General features: G+C 43.9%; 1 protein-coding gene across 1 annotated transcript in view; it reads right to left on the bottom strand.

Moving 5' to 3' along the window:
• The window catches only part of LBH (LBH regulator of WNT signaling pathway), an 87,821-nt gene that overhangs the window by 39,072 nt on the left and 26,652 nt on the right, over positions 1 to 22,097 (bottom strand). The window contains exon 4 of the mRNA XM_055089095.1: positions 19,373 to 19,511. Coding sequence (XP_054945070.1) covers positions 19,373 to 19,434 — 62 coding nt within the window. The 5' untranslated portion in view covers positions 19,435 to 19,511. The remainder of the gene's footprint in view (positions 1 to 19,372; positions 19,512 to 22,097) is intronic.

Below are 22,097 nucleotides of genomic sequence, written 5' to 3'. Positions count from 1 at the left end.
TCGCAGAGGACCACAGCTTGGGGAATCCTCTTGGAAGGGACAGATTAGATGCCAGCCCATCTTCTCCCTTTTGCAGGCAACAGAACTAAGGCCCAGAGAGAGGAGTTGACTTTCCTCAGTTCTGACAGTCAGTAAGCGTGAACTCAGGACCAGCACTGGTCCTCTGGCTCCTCAGCATGTGCTTTCCCAGGAAAAGAGACTGCTCTGTGCCCAGCAAGTCATGGCGGGCAGACCGTTGCTCCCAGCTCGGGGATGGGCTACAGGTTGTGCCCCGTCTTCACCTTCACTGTCTGCAGATTTGCTGGGAGTGCTCAGGACGCACACCCCAAAATTAAGTGAGGTGGGCACAAGACCTGGAGAGCAGATTGAATTCAGATTCCCAGAGAGGCAGGCGCGGGGAGTGCTTAGAAATCAGACTGTCAGATCCCCAGAGCAGTTCCTTGCCTCTGATTTTTATCCTGGGACTAAGCCAGCTCCGCAGGGGTCATTCTGGAATCTTTCACAATTGCTCTCGATGGACTAGGCATTGGCATGGCCGTCAGCCTGCACTGGGTGCATTAGAGGAACCATCCCCATGAAACAACCCGTGGGATTTCCTATAGAGCTGATGTTGAGGACACTCTTGATGACATTCCACTGTGTCTTCTGGTTCTCCCTCATGAAGCCCCACGGGGAGCCTCAGCACCAGGAATAGCTGTGCTTCTCTGAAGCAGCTGCTTCATTTTTATAGCATAGGTGTAGTGAGTGCTGTCCGTGCTTTTCTTTTTTGCTTTGTAGGTTAGGAAGTCAGAGTTCGATTTAAGATAACTTAGTCCAAGTGTGTGGGACCTTAAAATATTTGATAAGGTATTGACCACACCAGGCTTAATCCTCTTCTTTTATTTTCCCTTCCTCCCATATTCCCTCTCATTTTTTTAAAAAATTTTGCTCTCTTTTATGTGGTTTCCGTAAACTCCCTCAAATACTTTTTAGGATGATGTAATATGTAAATAACAAAATTAAATGTGACGTTTTGGAGGCCTTCAATTTGTCTTGGGACTTGCTACTCTGAGTATTTTCTTCTGTGTAACAGGATGGAGTTGTAATGGCTTCCAGGAGGACCTGAACCTGGCCTTCCCCACCCTGCAGTACAAATCATGGTCGCATCTTGGAACCACTATGAATGAGGTTCAAATGCTAATGGGGTCCTAGAGCAGTCCGACTTCCTAAGTGGTCACCAGAATTCAGGTCTTCCAAAGGTCTGGGGGAGAGTATCATATTTTTCCCACTTTGCCCTGTGTGTGGCCAGGACCAGCTAGTTGGATTGCCTTGCTTGTTGAGATGCAGACGTGATGCAAATTCATACCTGGAAGCTGTCTGGGTTTTGCAAGGGCACATCACAGTTCTTGGAGGTATTTAAATATCTCCAGGTGGGTCAGTCAATTACAACTGCCTTCACGCTGGTGTTTCCACAAGCTGGGGCATTTTTTTATCCCTCCTGCAGTCCTAAATGGCCCTTGAGAGGCATTCTTTCCAAGCTGACACATCAAAGCGTCTCCTCCTGGTATTTAGAATCTTAAACCGCATTTCCTAGGGGTGAACACATCAGCACAAGAGGGATCTGAAAACCAGACCTGTCCACCTTATTGAGTGACTATCTCTACTGTGGCCAGGGCTTACTGGGCCAAACATTCACTCCAGGATTTCTGAAGTCCTGTGCTTGGCCCTGATGATTCTGTACGAAAGGAATTATTCATTCTCGGATGTCAGGTGGGCCGATCACCACAAGCAGACAACGCCCGGCCCTACACAGGGTGTGTATTATCCTTTGTCTTTGGGTTATTTCAGATCGTGGGGAAGGGGAGGGAAGATAGCAATGAAAGCTCTTGGACATGACACTTACAGAGCAGAAATGAACCTCTCTTAGCCTCAAGCTCCTTGTCTGCCAAGGAAGGGGCAGGGATAATAATGCCCACCTTGCAGAGCTGGTATGAAGAGTAAAAGAGCTCAATGACAGAAAACACCTGGTACAGCACCTGTCACAGAGTCAGACGGAGCTCCTTAAATGGTAACTATTTCGACTGTGTAAAATACACATGGTCATCTCGACATTAAGGCTTTGCCAGCTCACAGTGTGCTCCATAGACCAGCACAGTCAGCATCACCCGGCAGCGTGTTAGAAATGCAATTTCTCAGCCCTGCCCCAACCTGCTGAATCAGAAGCTGCATTTTAACGAGATCCCCAGGTGACCATATGCACATTACAGTTTGAGAAACATTGAATTAAGGGACGTCTGTTTTACCTTTGAATCTGGTGGATTTGATGGCATTTCTCTTGGCAGCCACAGTCAGTAAATGAGTCTGGCGGTCAAATCTAGGCAATATTTACCTAACACAGCCTGCTTGGGGCCAGGCTGGCTCTGCGGTAGCTCTGGCCAGCCTGTGGCTTGCCCTGCTCACCTGCCTGCCGCGGTCACCTGCTAAGTGGCCAAGGCTCCGGGGAGATGGAGGGCCCTTGTTTACAGGGCAAGCACAGATAAGGTTTCTCACAGCCCCACCTGAGCTCCTGAGCCAAGGTAAACTTGCTCTCCAGAATCGCTCCCTGACTGGAAAATGTGTCAGTCTATTTATTTCTCACTCCCACTGGAAAAAAGGTGGGGTGGGGGGAGTGGTTGGTCATGATGTCATTCTTTCCACGGAACTTCTCAAAGGCATCAAATTTCACGGTGACTTCCAGGCACCGCTTGTGTTCCGCTGCAGAGTACAGAACAGAACTGGCCAGAAGCACAAGTTTCTCTTCCTTCTCCCAGCTCTCTGCCCCCTTCCTCCTTCTCTTTCTGGGGTTTTCACTCCCTGAGGGTTTTGCAGGCAGACCTGCAAAAGGAACCTGGGAGCCACGAGATGTGGAAAATTTTCTTAGCATTTCTCTCAGAGGTGACCTGCGTCTGGGGAAACAGTTGCTGGTTGGTGGGGATGGAGGGCAGGTGTTGGCTCTAAGTGGGTAGGGAAGGAACTCCCTGGGAGCAAGGTTAACACTTTCCAACACATCAGAGAATTAGGAACAAAGGGTGAAATAATTTTTCTAAAACCATACAAAGAGTCAGCAACAATTGGGACCATTGCATTCATCACAATTCTTGTTTACGTTTCTCTGGTGAAGAGCTGAGACTTTCTAATTGGAAAGTCTGGCTCCCACAATCTGACGAGAGATGCTATAGGCTACCAGAGAGCACTGGAGGAAATCTGGACTCATGCTAGGAGTGTGAGCCCATCATTCATTCCCTTTGTCAAGACATCAAGATCTCCTGTCATTCAACATTGCTTCCATCCCAAGTCTGAGGTACTTACTAAGAAAACGAGAATTAATAGAATAAGAGAAGGGTCTTACGCAGACCAATAAAGATAATGTGCCGTGAACTGAGAAATATGATTAATCCAGTCCAATTTAAAAACTTTAAAAAATGTATTTGTAATATTTCAACATGTAGATAAAATCAGAGACTAACACAGTGAACACCTATGGACACACTTCACAGCTGTATCAGTCAGGACAGAGTTGGTTGTGCTGTGGTAACAAACATCCCCAAATTTCAGTGGCCGAGAGCAATAAAGGTTCATTTCTCATTCACCCACCTGTACTCCACAGGTTATCTGGAAATATCATGTCGGCTTAGGGCCTGGGGAGGAGAGAAACTTTGCCTCTGGGCTGCCATGTTGGCCAACACTTTTGTCCACTGAGACCAGAAATGTAAGTCACTTCCACTTCAGTTCATTGGCCAAAGTCTCCAGGCTACCCCTAACTTCAAAGTGAATGGAAAATTCAATCTTACCATGGGTCTGGAAGGCAGAGAGCCAGAAATATTTGGTGGACAGCATTAATGATGGCCACATCAGCTTTAGAAAATATTAGCATATTGTCTTATTTGCTTCAGGTCTTTTTACTTCAAAGAAAGTAAATATTAGAGACACAGCTGAGTTTCCCTCAGTCTTCTTCTCCACTCCATTCTCCTCCCTCATTTCCCAGAGTGAAGCACTGTTTTGAATTCATCATCCTCGGGCATGTTTTTATATTTTTTATTATATTTATTGCATTTTTATGTATCCATAAGCATTATAAAGTATTATTATGCTGTGCCAGCTTTTAAACTATATATGTATATGTGTGTGTATACATAATCATAATCTTCTACAATGTGCATTTCTCCCCTAGCATTACAATTATGAGATTTTCATCTATGCTGACACACAGTGTACTGTATTCCATTGTATAACTATAATACAATTTAGTCATCCAGTCTCATGGACTTTTAGGTTGTTTCCATGTGGCAGCAAACATCTTAATACATGTCTCCTTGTGCATACATACAAGACTGTACGCTTAGGAGTGGGATTTCTGGACACGACCACCTACAACTTTACTAGTAATAGCCAAATTGCTCTCCAGAGTACTTGTATCAATTTACAATCCCACTAGCAGTGAATGAGGCTCCATGACATAACAGATCTTTGCCAGTACTTGGCACTGGCTAACATAAATTTTTGCTGATCTGGAGGGTGTGTATGGTATTACATTACTGTTTTAATTGGTATTTCTTTGATTAATAGTGAAAGCAAGCATCTCTATTTTTATTGACCTTCCGGGGTTCCTCTTCTGCAAATCGATAGTTTATATTCTTTGCCCATTTCCCCCCATGTATTATCTTTTTCTAATTAATTTTAGAGATTTCTTTACATGTTATAGTCACTGAAAATATCTTCTCCCAGGCTATGGCTTGTTTTTCACTTTGTTATAGTGGCCTTTTGTTGTGTAGAAGTTAATTTTAATGTAGTCACAATTATCCATTTTTTCTGGTTTCTATTTGTGTGTGTGTATTTCTTAGAGAAATCTTTCTTTATCTTAAAGTCATGAAGAATTTTTCTATAGTTTCATCTTGCATCTTAAACTTTTGCTTTTTGTTTTTATTGAAGAATTCTTTAATCTACCTGGGGTTGATTTAGGGTAGAAATCTAATTTTGTATTTTCCATATGAAAACAGTTGCTCCTTAGACTCATTTACTAAATAGATCCACACTGATTTGTGACATCTCTGCCTTATATTCTTTCCAAGTACAGGTGGGCCAGTGGCTGGGCTCCCTATTCTGCTCCATTGGTCTATCCTTTTGCCCAAATGATACTGTCTTCATTACTAAATATTTTGATGATAAGTCTTGATATCTGGTAGGGCAAGCTCTCCTACCTTGTACTTTTTCAAAATTGCTTCTCAGTTATTCTTGGCCCTTTCCTCTTCCAAATCACTTTTGGGATCAGATTGTCTAGTTCCAAACAAAACAAAACACCCTGTTGTACTTCGATTAAAATTCCATAGATGAATTTGACATCTTTATGATTCTGAATGTTCCTATTTATTCATTTCATTTTGTATGACATGTGATTATGATTTCCAAACCCTCCATAAGACCGCTCATTTCCTCCTCTGCTCCCCTCTCCAACCCTTCTCACTTTTATTCAATCATTGCTTACTTCCTATTTCTTATTGCAGCTTCAGTATTTTTACTTGTATTTCTTTTTAAAAAATTTTTATTTATTTATTTTAATTTTTGGCTGCTTTGGGTCTTCGTTGCTGCATGCAGGATTTCTCTAGTTGCAGTGAGCAGGGGCTACTCTTGGTTGCGGTGTGTGGGCTACTCTTGGTTGCGGTGCATGGGCTTCTCATTGCGGTGGCTTCTCTTGTGGAGCACGGGCTCTAGGCACACAGGCTCAGCAGTTGTGGCTCTCAGGCTCTAGAGCACAGGCTCAGTAGTTGTGGCACACAGGCTTAGTTGCTCCGTGGCATGTGGGACATTCCCGGACCAGGGCTCAAACCCGTTTCCCCTGCACTGGCAGGCGGATTCTTAACCACTGCGCCACCAGGGAAGCCCTTTACTTGTATTTCTTATCTCCTTCAAAGATCTCCTAATTCTTCCAACTTTTCCCAGTGTGCAAAAGGTAAAACCCAGACACATATCATAACAACAAGGGGCAAAGAAAAGGGTTCCAATAGTCTCCTATGAGGAGATATGACAGCATAATTACATATAGGGGGGTGCACAATAATCTTCTCTGATCTTCAGGAGGTAGTATGGGAAAGATGCCTTTCTGCTGAGCTTGAATCCCAGCTCTATCATTTACCAACTCCAATTTTGGGCAAATTACTTAACCTTACTATGCCTCAGTTTTCCCTTCTGTAATGTAGGGATGAAAATATTAATTATCTCACAGCATTAGTACGAGAAATAAATAAGTTAATGTATGTAAAGTGCCTGGTATATTGTGTGTTATCTATTATTGTCATTACTAAGGTAGGATTACCATGGCACACCAGGAATGTGGCTAGTTTGAATGTTCAAACTAGATAATGTCAGAGTAACTCAGTAATCTTAACACCAGACAAAGAACTTACTGGTTAGTGTTGTATCTTCTCATTAGGTAGAAGGGCACCATCCACATTATTGCAGGTTTAATCATTAGTGGTCCTCAGCAGTGCTAGTTTAGTGTTAACCATGTTGCAAATTTCACAGAATCATTGAGTTCAGGGTTGGATGGTGCCCAAGAAAATCAAATCTAATTTTTTACCTCATGCTTGAAACCTCTTAAAATAAAGCTATAGAAAAGGAAGACTTTTATGAAGGAAGATCAGAAAAGCAGGAATATTGAAAGGGTATCAGATCTACTTAAAAAATAAAACTGAGGAGATGGTATAAAATAGTATGAATCAATAAAGTTTCAAAGATTGCTGGGAGTGGCCATTAAGAGAAGCTGAAAGTAAGGGGGGTGGTTCTAGAGAGCTGATATCCTGGGTCCAAAAGAGATAATTTCATTCAGAAAAATGTCTGTGCCTTGGAAACCAAGGGCATATTCTCAAGAGTCCACATTACTGCCTAAATGGGTTATTTGAAGGTCTTGGAACAAGACCTCCCCTCTTCCTGCCACCAGGCTGCCAAGAGACCTGGTACTTCTACTTTTGTGTTAAGACTTTGGGTGCCCTACTGAAAAAAAATATATATAATTTACGAGGAGTAAGCCCATATCATCCAAGGAACCCTTAGATTGAATTCCTCAGCTTAGGCCTAGCTAAGAGCAGGTCATAACGTATACGCATAGCAAAAGAAGTTCTGCTGGGCAGAGGGGAAGGGAAATGCTCTGGGCGTGGGACCCTCTTACAAGCAGGGAAAGTCAGAATGGAGCCTCAATGAAACCAGAGCAGGGGATGGTGGGGGGATGGAGTGAGGTAATACAGTATTGGGTTGTGAGTGAGGGTGTGGGAGGGGAGGGTGAAGAGTGGATGGAATCACCCACCTGGAGTTGGCTTTAGCTCCCAGAGGTTTCTTTCAAATGATTTGAAGAGCCACAGACCTGTGGGGAGTCTTGACCCTCTCCAAGGAAGCAGGGTTAGATCAAGGACCACATGTCACCATGTGGGATCTCCCTTCTGAACGTAGACTCCGGGGTCAGAGAGTTTTACATGCACTGTGGTTTGTCCCTGATGAGAGCAGCACCCTGTTTACAAGCACTTAAATATTTTTTTGCTGCCCCTTACACCCCTGGAAGCTGGAAAGGACAGTAACATTATCCCCAAGATATGGAAGAGAACACTGAGGGTCAAAGAGGAGGGCAACTTGCCATTGGTCCCACAGCTGGACAGGAAGGAGTCAGACCGGCCTCACATTGGGAGCCCCATAGCTGCCAGAAGGGAGCTTTGAGCCAAATGGAGAGCTGGTCGAAGCTATGGCAGGCACTTACCCCAGGTCATTATCTTAGAGCATGACTGAGCTGGGCTGGCTGCCTTAGGTGTTTCCTCCCACAGGGAGGGGTCTGCTAAAGGAGCTGCCACCCTGTAGAGGTCATACACCTGGGTGTGGGCACACAGTACTGTCATGAAGCTTGGTTGCTGCCCCGGCTGCAACAGCACCTCCTGCTCTAGCCCTGTGGTCACCGCCACTCCTCCATTCTCTTAATTCATTCATTCAACACACAGTGAGCACTGACACACTAAGAATAATACAGAGGCAAAATAGGCCCCTATCATGGCCTTTTAGTGTGGGGGAAGGAGGCAGTGCCTAAGCAGACGAGGGCAACAAAATCTTGACTCTATTTTCAAGAGCGGGAGGATAGTGAAGTGGTTAGTATCACAGACTTTGGAGCCAGACTGGGAAAATGAATTAAGGCAGGAGGGTATATTTGAAGGTATCGTAATTGAGAATGTTGTAGAAATAAAGAAAATATAAAACTTCTGTTGAAAGGATTCAGCGTTAAACAAGATAGATAAAAAAGGAACTCACACCTAGAAATATTGTAGTAAAAGTTAAGAACATTAACAACAAGGAAAATTCTCAAAATATTTATAAAGAAAAAGCAGATCAATGAAAAAGGAAAAAGAATCAGAATGATACGAAACCTCAATAACAAAAATGCATACAAGAACACAATGAAGTAATATTTTAAATGTTGGTGGAAAAGGACTTCAAACCTAGAATTTTATATCCAGCCCAAATATCATTTAAATGCAAGTAAAATAAAAGTAGTATCAAGTATATAAGGCTTCAGAGGGCTTACTCCAAACCCCTTTTGAAACCTCCTTAGAGCTAATTTTTCAATGCAGGAAGCTAGAAAAAGCTCCAGAATAAACCTAGAAGGAGGAAGAGGAGAAGGATGAGGAAGGAGGAGGAGAAGGAGGAGGAGAAGGAGGAGGGGAGGAAAGGAAAACATAACATAATGTTAGAAATCAGAGAGACAGAGTGCAGAAACAACAAGACATTAAGCTGGTTTCTTGAAAAGGTTGTAAAATATACAAATAGTACATGACAAAGTTAGAAGAAGAAAAAAAGAGATGTAAACATGCAATTAATACTGAAAGAAGCACCAGCACAAAAAGTTTTAGACTAACAATATTATGAAAAATTGAAATTTGGAGACATTAAAATTGATACAATTCTGGAAAAACATGAAATTCCAAAGTTGCAACAGTAATAAACAGCAAACTGAATTGTCAAGTATTCAATAAAGAATTACAATGTAATCAAAGACCTCCCCTCTTCCTGAAAAGCCCTAGGCTCAGATGGTTTTACAGATTAAGTTCCACCTAATGGTAAGGATGAGATAATACCCTGACATATACAAACTGTTCCAGAAAATAGAAATCAGTTTTGCCTTTGTTATAAGACTAGTCTAACCTTCATTACAAAGTCAGATAAGGATGGTAAAAAAAAAGAAACAAAAAACTCTAAGGCTATTTCATGTTTGAATATTGATACGAAATTCTACATAAAATATTAGCTAACTGTATCCAACAGGGTATTTAAAAAGTTATGACCAAGTAAGGTTTATTTTTAGAATACAGGAAAGTTTAATGTGAGAAAAAACTATTAATGTAATTTTTACCATTAATGAACAGAAGAAGAAAAATTTCATGATTATCTCAAGAAATGTTTTAAAAAACATTTAACTTTTATTTTGAAAACCATTTGTATCAAATAAACACTTTTGAATTTTTTTTAAAGTCTCCAAAAAAACTAGAATAAATGTTGATCTTCTCAACTTGATGAAGGCTATATATTAAGTGTCTACAACATATATATTACATGGAGAAAGTTTAGATTCATCCCCACAATCAAGGGTGCCTGTTATCACGGCTATGGCTCAGCATAGTACTAGAGACTTAGCTAAAGCAATAAAAATCAGAAAAATAAATAAGAGCTATAGGAAGGAAAGAGAGAGAACTCTGACCAACCACACTGACAACTCAACATAATAAAAAAATTATTAGCACTAATAAGAAAGCTCAGCGTTTGCTCAATGAAGATATCACAAATATCTTTCTTCTATTGATACATCACCTATAAAAAGTATATTAAAATAGAAAATATATGAAAAACATACAGTTTTTTTCAAAATAGCAAAAACAAAACAAGCCATGAAGTATTTGAGTATCATTCTTACAGAGAAGCATAATACCTTTAAATAGAAAAAAATTAAACAAAAAAAAATCAAACCTACAGAATGAGAGAAAATATTTGCAAATCATATATCTGATAAGGGGTTACAATCCAAAAAATATAAAGAGCTCATACAACTCAATAGCAAAAAAACAAACGCTCTGATTTTTTTTTTTAAAAGAGACATCTTTCTACAGAAGACATACAAATGGCCAACAGGTGAAAAGGCACTCAGCATCACTAATCATCAGGGAAATTCAAATCAAAAGCACAATATGATATATTACCTCACACCTCTTAGAATGACTGTCCTCCAAAAGGCAAGGGATAACAAATGCTGGCAAGGATGTAAAGAAAAGGGAACCCTTCTGCACTGTGGGTGGGAATGTTAATTGGTGCAGCCACTATGGAAAACAGTATGGAAGTTCCTCAAAAAAATTAAAAATAGAACTACCATATGGTCCAGCAGCCCCACTTCTAGGTATATATCCAAAGGAAATGGAAGCAGGATTTCTAAAAGAAATCTGGACTCCCATGTTCTTTGCAGCATTTTATTCAGGATAGCCATGATTGAAAACAACCTAAGTGTCTGCCAGTGGATGAATGGGTAAAGAAGATGTGAGATACAGATATAGATATAGATATAATCTCACATCTTCTCTATCCATTCATATGTTTTATATATATACATGAATGTTATTCAGCCATGAGAAAGAGGGACATGCTGTCATTTGTGACAACATGGATGGACCTTGAGGGCATTATGCTAAGTGAAACAAGTCAGACAGAGAAAGACAAATAACTGTATGATACCACTTATACGTGAAATCTAAAAAGCTGAACTCATGGAAATAGACTATAATGGTGATTGCCAGGGGCTGGAGGTGGGGGAAATGGGGAAATGTTTGTCAAAGGGTACAGAATTCCAGTTATAAGATGAAATAGTTCTGGGAATCTAATATACAGTATGGTGATTACAGTTAATAATACTGTATTTATACTTGAAAGTTGCCGAGAGTAGAACTTAAATGTTCTCACCACAAAAAAAGAGATGGTAATTATGTGATGTGATGCAGGTGTTAGCTAGCACTATGGTGGTAATCATTTCACAATATACAAGTATATCAAATCAACATCATTGTACACCTTAAACTCACACAATTATATGTCAATTATATCTCAGTAAATCTGGGGGGGAGGGCAGAAACTTCAGTGTGCATAGAAATCACACGGGGAATCTTGTTAAAATGCAGATCTAATTCAGTAGAAGTTGGTGTACCTGAAATTCTGCATCTCTAACAAGCTCCCAGCTTCCAGATGGCAATGCTGCTGGTCTAGGGACTACATTTTGAGTAGTAAGGCAATAGATCTGTGCTTTCCAATAGGTAGCCATATGAAGCTATTTAAATTTTAATTTAAATTAATTAAAATTAAATTTTAGCTCCTCAGTCACACAAGCCACACTGCAGCTGCTCATATAGCCACATGTCGCTAGCGGCTACCATACTGGACAGTACAAAAGTATAGAACATTTCCATTATCGTGGAAAGTTCTACTGGACACCACTGCTCCAGCATCCAACTATTAAAGAGTACGTAGAACTTGTAAAAGAATCAAGATCAAAGCAAGAGTTCAGTGATTTACTGTCAGCCTTATAAGGAGCTCACTCGGACTTTAGGTGATGGTGAGGACTGACTAATGTGTTGATTGTGGATATCACTGTCACCAACCTGGATGAAGGACTCAGAAGCATGTACAGTAAATAAACAAATAATACAAAATGAGCAGGGAAACACCTCCAAGATGATAAAAAGTCGAGAATAATATAAAACAAATCAAAAGCCAATAAGGATAAAACAAATTAAGTAGGCACAAGTAGCAGGTAATATACTTAGGGATGCAGGAGTAGGGGATGAGTAAAGCATATAAATATAAATGGGAAATGACTAGAAGTGTAGAAAAAAAGGAATCAAAATTAGGGTCCATGAGTTGTGAACAACAATAACAAAAAAATGCTTGTTAATAGCATCATAAACACATTATTGGTCAGAAATGCATCTGGCTCAAGCCTACAAATGAATGAATGAATCAATGAAAGAATCAATCAATCAATCAGTGAAAGACCCAACCAACCAAACTGGAGGGGGTGCCCATTTAAGGGGTAAGAAGAGGTGTTGAGTGGGAACACAAATTGGGGATGATAGGAAAAGGAAATAAAACTAAATCAAATGAAACAAGAGAAGGTCTTCGCTTAGCTTGACGATGATAATGTACATAAGTTGAGAATGATGACCTTATATGTCTATACCGGGAGTTTAAAAAGAGAGAAAGCAGATGGAGAGAGATAGATCTCTCTTGATAGAAACATTAGTAAAAGGTGGTGTCTTTAAGGCCATAAGACCAGGTTCTGAATTGGTTGGGGTTTTGTCGTTGTTGTTCTTGTTGCTGTTTTTTAACTACTGCTTGATTTTGGACAAATTGTTAAGCTGGCTGAGAGTCTCTTTATCTTAAAAAATTGGAGTTAAAACCGTATCTGTCCTACCTCCCTCTCAGGACTGTTGGCCTGGTGAACAAAGTCACAAATGAGATGGGAAGTTGCGCTCCTGGGAAGGACGGTAAAGTGTTGTTACTGTGACGAGTGCCGGGTTGGGGGTGAGCAGCAGCGGGGTCCTTGGTCTCTCGCACTTAGCGTCACCAGCAGCATTTCAGTTCTGAGCTGCCTGGCTGGGAAGGGACTCTGCCCACCACCCCTGGGGCTGAGGCAGCTGGGCCACATCACTGAAACTCAGGCCTCTCAGGTGCCGCCCGGGAGGTTCGGGGCTCTCCTCTGAGGACACAGGACCCCGGAGGACAGGCAGCCCATGTGAAGCATGTCATCTGGAGTGGAGTGTCCTGAGGTCAGAGTGACCCTGACCAGAGAATGGGGGCAGTGGCATCCCCTCCTCTGCCTACCACCTCCACACCCCCAGCTCCACGGCCCCTCCTCAGGCCTCCCAGCACAGGTGTCAACCTGGCCTCCTTGTCAACAGCTCACGTGCTAGTGAGAGACACTAGAGCAGCCTTCATTCAAACCCACCTCCACTAACCTGCCAGCACATTTTATAGTTTGCAAAGTACTTTAGCTGATCATCCTAGGAGGCAGTTGTTATTACCTTCTTTTCATGGATGCAGATGCAGGCACAAACAGGGAGAGTGACAGAGGACAGACACTGGGGGATTGAGGACCCAAATCTTGGATTGTTTGTATTCGAATCCGTGCATGTTTCAGTGTCTTGTGCTACTGTAGGCCTCTTGGGACCCAGAAGAGGAGAATGCTTTCCTTTCCATGCCCCTGGCTCCCAGATGCATGCCACCTGAAACCACAGCGGTCCACACCGGCGCTTTCCTACTCTTTCTTTGGGTTCCCTCTCAGTGAAAAATTCTTACTACACTTACTCCCAGACCTCCGTGGGCTTTAAAGGATGTAAGCACCTATATAGAATGGCAGGCTTCTGCCCTCTGCTGGCAACTCACGAGATTGCCCTGAGCTAACCCATCCATTCAATTCCACCAAATCCATTTCTTCTTCTTTGAGATCACTTTCTTTCTTGAATAAATACTCTGGGATTTTTCCAGCTCTTACTGTGTCTGAACAGAATACAAATCATAATATCATACTATGAGCATCAGACTAAAAGTTAGGAAACCTGGGCTCAAACTGCTTGTTTTTTGTGGGATATTGGGCAAATCTTTCAGCTTCTTTGAGCCTCAGTTTCCTTATTTGTAAAACGGGTATAATATCTACCCCTTGGAATGACCGTGAGGACTGAGTGATAGGAAATACTTGAGGGTCACAGAGTGGGGTCTGAGGAGAGTCCCAGTTAATATTTGTTCATACTCATGGCTTTGCAGGATTATCAGGGCTCCTCCACTTGGAGGAGACCTCCTAAATTCAGTTCAAATATTTCAAAGAATCACAGAGCTGGAAGGCAGCTAAAGGCAGGTCACAAAGTGGTTTTTAGACACTCCCTGTAAGGCACATTAAAAGTAGCCAACACCCTATCCATTGTTCAAACAGTCCTGCCCCGAAACCTCACCCCATATCCTCACACAATGCGGAAGCTGAGCGTCTTAAGAAGCAGCCCATTTCCCCTTTGGCCAACTTGGCCTGGGAGCAAGTTCTCTCTCCCTTGTGGGAGAGGATCCCACTTGACCCAGAAGTGAGGCCCAGAGGTAAGGTCAAGGGGGATGCTTGGGGCATATGCTACTTTCTGCCAAAATCCATTTGCTCTGCTCTTCGGTGGATTAATGTAAGCTGGGGGCTGCCTGGTTCTGCCTTTATTAAAACATCTCATTCTTGAATTCTCCCACGTTGGAGTGACATTTGAACAGAGTCCCTACCTTACAACGCAAGTGTTTTTGAGTGGGTCTTTTGGCCATTCGTAGCTCCATGTGGAAGCCAGCCCCGCTCACTGATGCCTGCAGCACAGGGGTCAGAACTACCATTGGTGAGAGGTTATCTGGGGACAGGTAAGCCTGGACGGGGTGAGGGACTTAGAGCAGTGAGGGGACCAGGGAAGGCCATCTGGGGAGAAGAGCACCCAAACCGGGAGGCTGGGGACCTGTTCGGAAAAGGAGGTGGAGAAGGCAACTGGAATTTCTTGACAGTTTTGGCAGAGGAGCTGCTGAGAATCATCTCATACTCTGCCACCTGTGGGCAGGTTTTGCATTCCTGCATTAAGAAATCACCCGGTCTGGGGACTTCCCAGGTGGCGCAGTGGTTAAGAATCCACCTGCCAATGCAGGGGACATGGGTTCGAGCCCTGGTCCGGGAAGATCCCACATGCCTCGGAGCAACCAAGCCCTTGCGCCACAACTACTGAGCCTGCGCTCTAGAGCCCGCGAGCCACAACTACTGAGCCTGCATAACACAACTACTGAAGCCAGTGTGCCTAGAGCCCGTGCTCCTCAACAAGAGAAGCCACCGCAATGAGAAGCCCGCGCACCACAACAAAAAGCAGCCCCCACTCACCGCAAGTAGAGAACGCCCACACGCAGCAACGAACACCCAATGCAGCCAAAAAATTTAAAAAAATAAAATAAAATAAAAAGAGAAATCACCCAGTCTGGACGGCTACACACCTCAGACTCCCAGAGCCCTCCCATTCTCCCCAGAACTCAACTCTGATTGCCAAGCGTCTGCCCTGCAGCTCATGGTTCTCCTACTTAATCCATCTTCTATTCCCTTTGGAAGGAAGGGAGAGGGATAGTAATGATGTGGAGGAGATACATGCAGGTTTGCCCATTCCTTCCTTGCCTTTTATTTGTACATTACAGACACCGTTTCCCTGATTCACTATTTGTGGGGTCTCCAGAAAAAATTAATTCTGTATGCTTTATCTCCCCTGCTAGACTGTGGGAGCCTTGAATGTAGGAACCAGGACTTCATGTATCTGAAGCCTCACATAGCGCCTGGCACGCGACAGGTGTACAAAAATGTGTGTTGAATTTAAATGAACAGCAAGTCATCTGAACAGTTTAAAGTTGGAAGCTTGACATCATTTAGTCTAGTAGCTCTCAAACCTGGATGTGCATTAGAATCACCCTGGGAGCTTTAAAAAAATATTAGGGCCCTAGTCCCTCCTTAGACCAGTTAAATCAGAATCTCTGAGGGCAAGATTTTCATAGTTAAGTGAACGGAAAAGAGCTCATCACCTGAAGGCATGCTGCAGTGAATCCTTTTATGAAACTAAGGTCACTTTCTAATGCACACTAATTATCCATTGCATTATGTTTCAGTCATATAATACATTTTCTTAAAGTTGAGCCTATGTGCTCTAAATACATAGAACATGAATTTTTAAATAAGTAACTAGCAAATATAGAAGGAGAAAGGTGATTTTCACTGGGTATTCAGAGACTTGCCCATTTGTGGAGTGGCAAAAGGTTCAGCATAATATCATAATGGTTGAGCTGAATTTCATTTGAAAAAATGACAAATAACCCAAAGGATGGAAAGGAGTGAGAGACAGAAGACCCCCACCCCCAATAAGAGTCTTTGTGTGACCTATTGGGACAGATTCTGGTCCAAAGCCACCTTCTTTGGGGACTTCCCTGGCAGTCCAGTGGTTAGGACTCCGCACTTCCACTGCAGGGGGCGCAGGTTCGATCCCTGGTCGGAGAACTAAGATTCCATATGCCTCACGGTGTGGCCAAAAAAACCAGAAAAAACAAAGACACCTTCTCGGGAAATGTGTATATATCTGAATATCCTCTGTTTAAACAGAACAGAAGTGATAAGAATCTAGTGTGGGTTTTAATTATATTAAAGTGTCTGCTGAGAGAAGCTTGGCCAGCACTACCTACACAGCCCCAGCTGCATGGAGATGGCAGGGAGGTTTTTATAGATCACAGCACTCCAGGACTGGAGCAGGGTAGAGACAGGCAGAACCTCAACGTCTTTCTCTGAGTGTGGTCTGGAACCAGCAGTGTGGACCTCCCTCATCCAGGAGCTCGTTAGACCTACTGAATCTGAATCTGCACCATAACAAGATCCCTGGATGGTGTACAAATACACGGAAGGTTAAAAACATTGCCTTTAAAGGTGCCCCACTCAGCCCCCTTCTGATGACTGCCGCTGGCTTTACGTGGAGAGGGCTAGATCTTTTCTTTCTCACCCCAGTAGCTAGTGTGTAATAACTCTTACAATATTTTAACAGCCTTTCTGAGCCCTCATGACTTTTTCTCTTTATAGGGAAAAGAAAAAAAAATTAAAAAGAAATGAAATAGCTGTCATTACTGATCTGAGGCCCAGAGGGAGAGAGGAAGAGATCAGAAGTCAACATCTGTGATTCTGCAAATAGAAAATGAAATGTTTCCCAGGCGGGCTGGGAAGCAGCCGTCGAGTGCTTGGCTGGTCCATCGTGGTCCCATCAGAGGTGGCTGAGTTCAGCCCAGAGCCTTTAAAGGGCTGAGGTGGGAGCGTTTAGCTAAACTCCCAGGAAAACTTGAGGTGGGTCTGCAAAGGCCTAGGCACCAACAGCGCAGGCCACTAACAGTCCTCTGCTCATTGGAGACCCTCACAAGGAGCAGGATAAAATATCACTTAGACGTAGGACACTTCGTACAGGTAATGGTCCAGTTACCTCCTCCCCACCCGCACCCCCAGCTCTGAGCCTTGTCCTTCCTCTATCTGGGGACCAGGTCTATCTGGGGAGGATGAAAGTGATGTAGAGTCCAGAGCCTTCTTTCTGCTCTGAGAGAAAAGCCAGAGTGTTGCAAAGTAATCAAGCTGCCAGCATGCTGGGCTGGGGTCGAACATGATGGGGGCCGGTGGGGTGGTCAGGGAGTGAGGGGATTCGTGCCAGAGACTTAAGTCTCCCAGAAATCCCTGTGATCCATCCATACCTGGATGGGCTTCCCCATCAGGGCTCCCAGAAGAGGTGGGACAGAAGCAAAAGTAGTGAATGTTACAACTGGCTTCAGTAAGCTCCTCCTATGGGCCAAGCATGATACCAGGTCCTTTTCAAGCATCATCCCTGTTACTCTGAACAGGAGCCCCACAAAGCAAGCAGTCCCCCATTTTACAGAAGAGGAAAGCTGAAGCTCAGAAGGCATGAGTACCATCCCTATGTTCAAAGAATTAATACACAGCAGAGCTTGGATGAGTACCCAAGCTCAGTGGTCTTCTCCCTACTGTACCTGCATCTGTACCCAGGGATTGAAAAGCACCCAGTTCTGGCCCTAGCCCTTAATTCATTGGCCCCGTAACCTTAAGCAAGGCCTTTTGTTTCTCTTGGCCTTGGCGTGCTCATTTGTAACAATGGGGATTAATAGGCCTCCCTTGTGTTTTAAAGTGCCTGGCACTCAGCAAATCCCCAGTGGGTACTAGTTTTCTTCCTTCTTCCTTTTAAAATGAAGGGATGGCCTTGGCACTAAGATGTAAGTCGTGGAGGTTTAAGACTGTGTGGCTGACCACCCGCAGGGAGGGCTACTATCTCAGATGGAAGGGCTCCTCCGGCGGGGTTCCTGCGTGAACCAGCATCATTGCTCTCCTTCATTGCCACACCTGGCTCAATGCTCTGATCACTCTTGTCCTCTGTGTAGCCTTGGGACCTCCAACCAGACAGGTTCACCTTGACCCAGATGCAGTTTTCTTTTCCCTACTCTGAATTCTGGCCAAGAGCAAACCTCAGATACACTGGCCTCAGGACCATCGATTCTTGGGCCTCCTGCCGGCACTCCCAGCCTGAAGGGCTCCAGTGAGGGAGGGTCCTGGGGGGCCAGGGCTAGAATGGTTCCTCTGCTCTGCATCCCCTCCCCACCCTGTGTCCCCTCTCCACCCTGCATCTCCTCTCCACGGTGGGGAGAACACATGTCAGTCTAGAGATTCAGTACCGAGGGGCCCCGAGCCAGAGTCCCCTGGCAACCTAAACAGGGTGCTCATCACTGCCTGGGCTCATGCCTTAATCATTCAAGAATCAGAGCTGGGTATCACTGAACCACTCTTCATTCCTGACCGAGTACTAGACAAACAGTCAAAATTGGATGCATTCCTGGCTTGAGGGTTGAGAGTAGGAAGAAACACCTTCTTTGGATATTTTTTCTATAAGTTTCGGTTATGGTTTCTTTGGGGGGTAAAGCATTAAATGTTGGTGCTCTTTAACCAGTAATTCCATCTTCCTGAGGACATATTCTGGGATAGGAACTAAGATGTATATAGATGCTCATGACATTGCCACTAAAGATATGGAAAATAGCATAAATGTTCAACAATAGGGAAATTGTTGAACAACTATGCTACAGCTTTATGATGGACAATGATGTCCATTAAAAGTGATGTTTTCAGGGGACTTCCCTGGCGGTCCAGTGGTTAGGACGTCTCCTTCCACTGCAGGGAGTGCAGGTTCGATCCCTGGTCGGGGAGGTAAAATCCCACATGCCTCGCGGCCAAAAAACCAAAACACAAAGCAAAAGCAGTATTGTGACAAATTCAATAAAAGTTTTAAAATGGTCCACATCCAAAAAAAAAAAAATCTTTAAAAGAATAAATAAATAAATAAAAGTGATGTTTTCCAAGAACTTTAATCACTGGGCATATACAAGAATCATGTTAAGAGAAAAAAGTGGGATTCAGAACTGTATACACAAATTAATTATAATTGTGAAACTATATGTAATACAGATGTGCGTGTGTGTATATAATATATAATAGAAAAATACGTAAAAGACAAAACCCTAAACGTTAACAGTAGCTGTGGATTATTTAATTATGGGTTTATTTATTTATTTCCTTGTTTAATCCTTTCTATATTTTCAGGTTTTCTGGTCAAATTTTAAAAATATATTTTAGGGGAGGGAAATCTGTTTGTATAAAGGGCACTCCTTAAACCCCATCCAACCAGTAGACGCCATGCAGGCTGATGTCGGGCTCCTGGCTTACCTCGTTGGTGTGTGGCAGCTGTGAGTCCACTGTCCCTCTTGCTCCAGCCCAGTCTTCTCCATCTGCTTCTCCAAATCCTGGGCCAGCTGTGTGTGTGGCTCTGTGGGTCACCAACTAATCCTGCAAGTCACCTGCGTCACTGAAAGGAAGCAAGACAAATGCAAATTGCAGTTTCTCCCTGAGGGGCCCAGTTCATTTTTGTGGGTTCCAGTTTGTCCTTTTCTCCCCTACTTCACATCTATCTTTCCTTCCCAACTGCTGGCCCGGGGGGCTTCAGGCCCAATACTGGACGCAGAAACAACGACTTTATGTAGACTGCTTAACCAGATCCGCAACTGTGTGATGCCTAATTCTCCCCCAGATGTCTTTACTTGGTATCACTCATCGTGGCTCTGCCTCTCTGATCAAACTCTAGTGGATGAAGTGAGGGGTGCAGGGACACAAAGATAAACCCCAGAGCCGGGCTTTGATCTCAAGACTCTCCAAAGCCTACCTTCTTCCACGACAGTACGTACCCCCTCTTTTAATGAACATTCAGGGTAATCTGTTCTACGGGACAATTGGCCCAGTTTCTGCAGCAAGTCAATCATATGGAGGAAAAAATACGGGTGAAAAATAAGGGAGGGTGGGGACTGCATGATTGCCTGTAAGAGAATTAAGAGATGGAATATCCAAATGTGATGTGCTGATCCTGTTTAGATCCCTTTTAGAATAAACCATCTCTAAAGAGATATTTTGAGAAAATTGGGGAAACCTGATTAGAAACTAGATATTGGCTAATCAAGAAATTACAGCTCATTTTGCTAGGTGTGACAAAGACATTCGGGTTCTGTAGGAAAACTCAGCGTTTTTGAGATGTATCCTGAAATGATAAGCTGAGGTGGGATCGGGCAGCAGCAGCACAGTCCCCAGGCAGTGGGGCCCACAAAGTTAGCAGCAAGTGTCCAGCAGGGACAGCGTCCTGAGCAGGCCGTTCCTGGGGCAGGCTGTTACCTGCGCCTCACCTACCTGGACCATATTCTCCAGCCTCCCCATCAGTTCTCTGAGTTGCCTTCTTTCCTGCTGTAATAGTTTCCTATCGCTGCTGTAACAAATTGCCGCAAACTTAGTGACTTAAAGCAACACAAACTTATCTTATAATTCTGGAGGTCAGAAGTCTGAAACAGGTCTATTGCAGATAAAATCAAGGGGTTGGCAGGGCTGGAAGCTCTAAGGGAGAATCCATTTCCTTGCCTTTTCTAGCTTCTGGACAATGCCTTTTCCTGCATTCCTTGATTCATGTTCCTTCCATCCGTCTTCAAAGCCAGCAGTGGAGCATCTTCAAATCTCTCCCTGACCTTCCCTTCCAATGTCACATCTCTTTCTCTGACTCTGACCTTCCTGCTTGACTCCTATAAGGACTCTTGTAATTACATCAGGCTCACCCAAATGATCCAGGATACTCTCCCTTCCCAAGATCCCTGATTTATTCACATCTGCAAAGTCACTTTTTTGCAATGTAAGGCGACATATTCCCAGGTTCCAGGGATTAGGACATGGACATCTTCCGAGTACCATTATTCAGCGGACCATACCCTCCAGTAAATTCTTACTCTGTTTCAGAAAACCAAGAACGGTTTACAACTGAAACCTCTGACTAGCACAGCCACAAAACTTGGAAGTGTTAGAGCTAGGTAGAGCTGGAATCTGCTTTCTTTGAAGAAAACAGGACCTACAGAGAGATTCAGCTCAACAGTAAAGAGAGTCTTTCCCATCCAGTACCTCACAGACCTGTTTGGCTCCCAAAATCTTAAGTCTCTCCAGCTAGAAAGGGAACTTTGCCTGCCCAGTGTGTAAACACAGAGCAGTCTTGCAATCAGTGTCTCTGGAAAAGAAGCACCCTCAGATTCAATAATTCTCCTTCCAGGAAACTATCCCGAGGAAATAGAGAATAGGGACGCACTGTTACACGCTGCTGGTGATGTCACCAGGGCCCGGGGCACTGGAGGCTGCAGAAGGCAGGATTTCTCTACCATGTCCAGACAGGCAGTTACAAATGCAGATTCCAGGGCCCACCCCAGACCTACTGAGTCAGACTCTCTCATGTGTGAGGTTGGGAATCTGAATTTTAAATACTCTGTCCAAGTGTTTCCTCTGTACTCTAAAGTTTGAGAAGTCCCAGGGAGTAGAGTTGGTCTTCCTTTCCCCACCCTATGTGTTCAAATCTGTACTATATCTCTGACATCGATGCCCTTTGGAGGAGGTGCTTTTCTCTTGCTTTTTTCCCATCACCTGTGCTCCTCCCCCTGGAATGGGCTGACATCTGAAGGCTGGACTCCCAGGCCAGCTGCCTGCCTTCAAGCTATCGTCCCCTTTAGTCTCTGGCCAAGTGGCTGCCAGTTGGCTGCCAGGGGCAAAGGGCAGCTGACTCTCAGGCTGGGGCGAATGGTCAAGGGTGCACCCTGCTTGAGTAGACAGTTACCAGCCCATCAGGGAAGCTCACACAGGGCACCCACATTGGGGCAGCAGTGGCCTCTGCTGGACACACAGCCAGGAAAGGCCACCTCTAGGTTGACCCAGGCTTTGCACTAGGATGGCCTCAGCCCACTGGGAGCAGCTGGATGGACATGAGATGGATCTGAAAGCCTGAAGCCACACCAGGTCACATGCCTGAAGAGATCCCTTTGCAGGAGAGTCTGAAAGGCCTGCTGTGCCTTTGTTCCAAGGAACTGAGTGTTTTACAGAC

This window comes from Physeter macrocephalus, chromosome 12 (genome assembly GCF_002837175.3).
Source record: "Physeter macrocephalus isolate SW-GA chromosome 12, ASM283717v5, whole genome shotgun sequence".
Classification (NCBI taxonomy): Eukaryota; Metazoa; Chordata; class Mammalia; order Artiodactyla; family Physeteridae; genus Physeter; species Physeter macrocephalus.
Note: the sequence above shows the minus strand (reverse complement) of the source record. Positions and strands in the feature narration are given on the sequence as shown.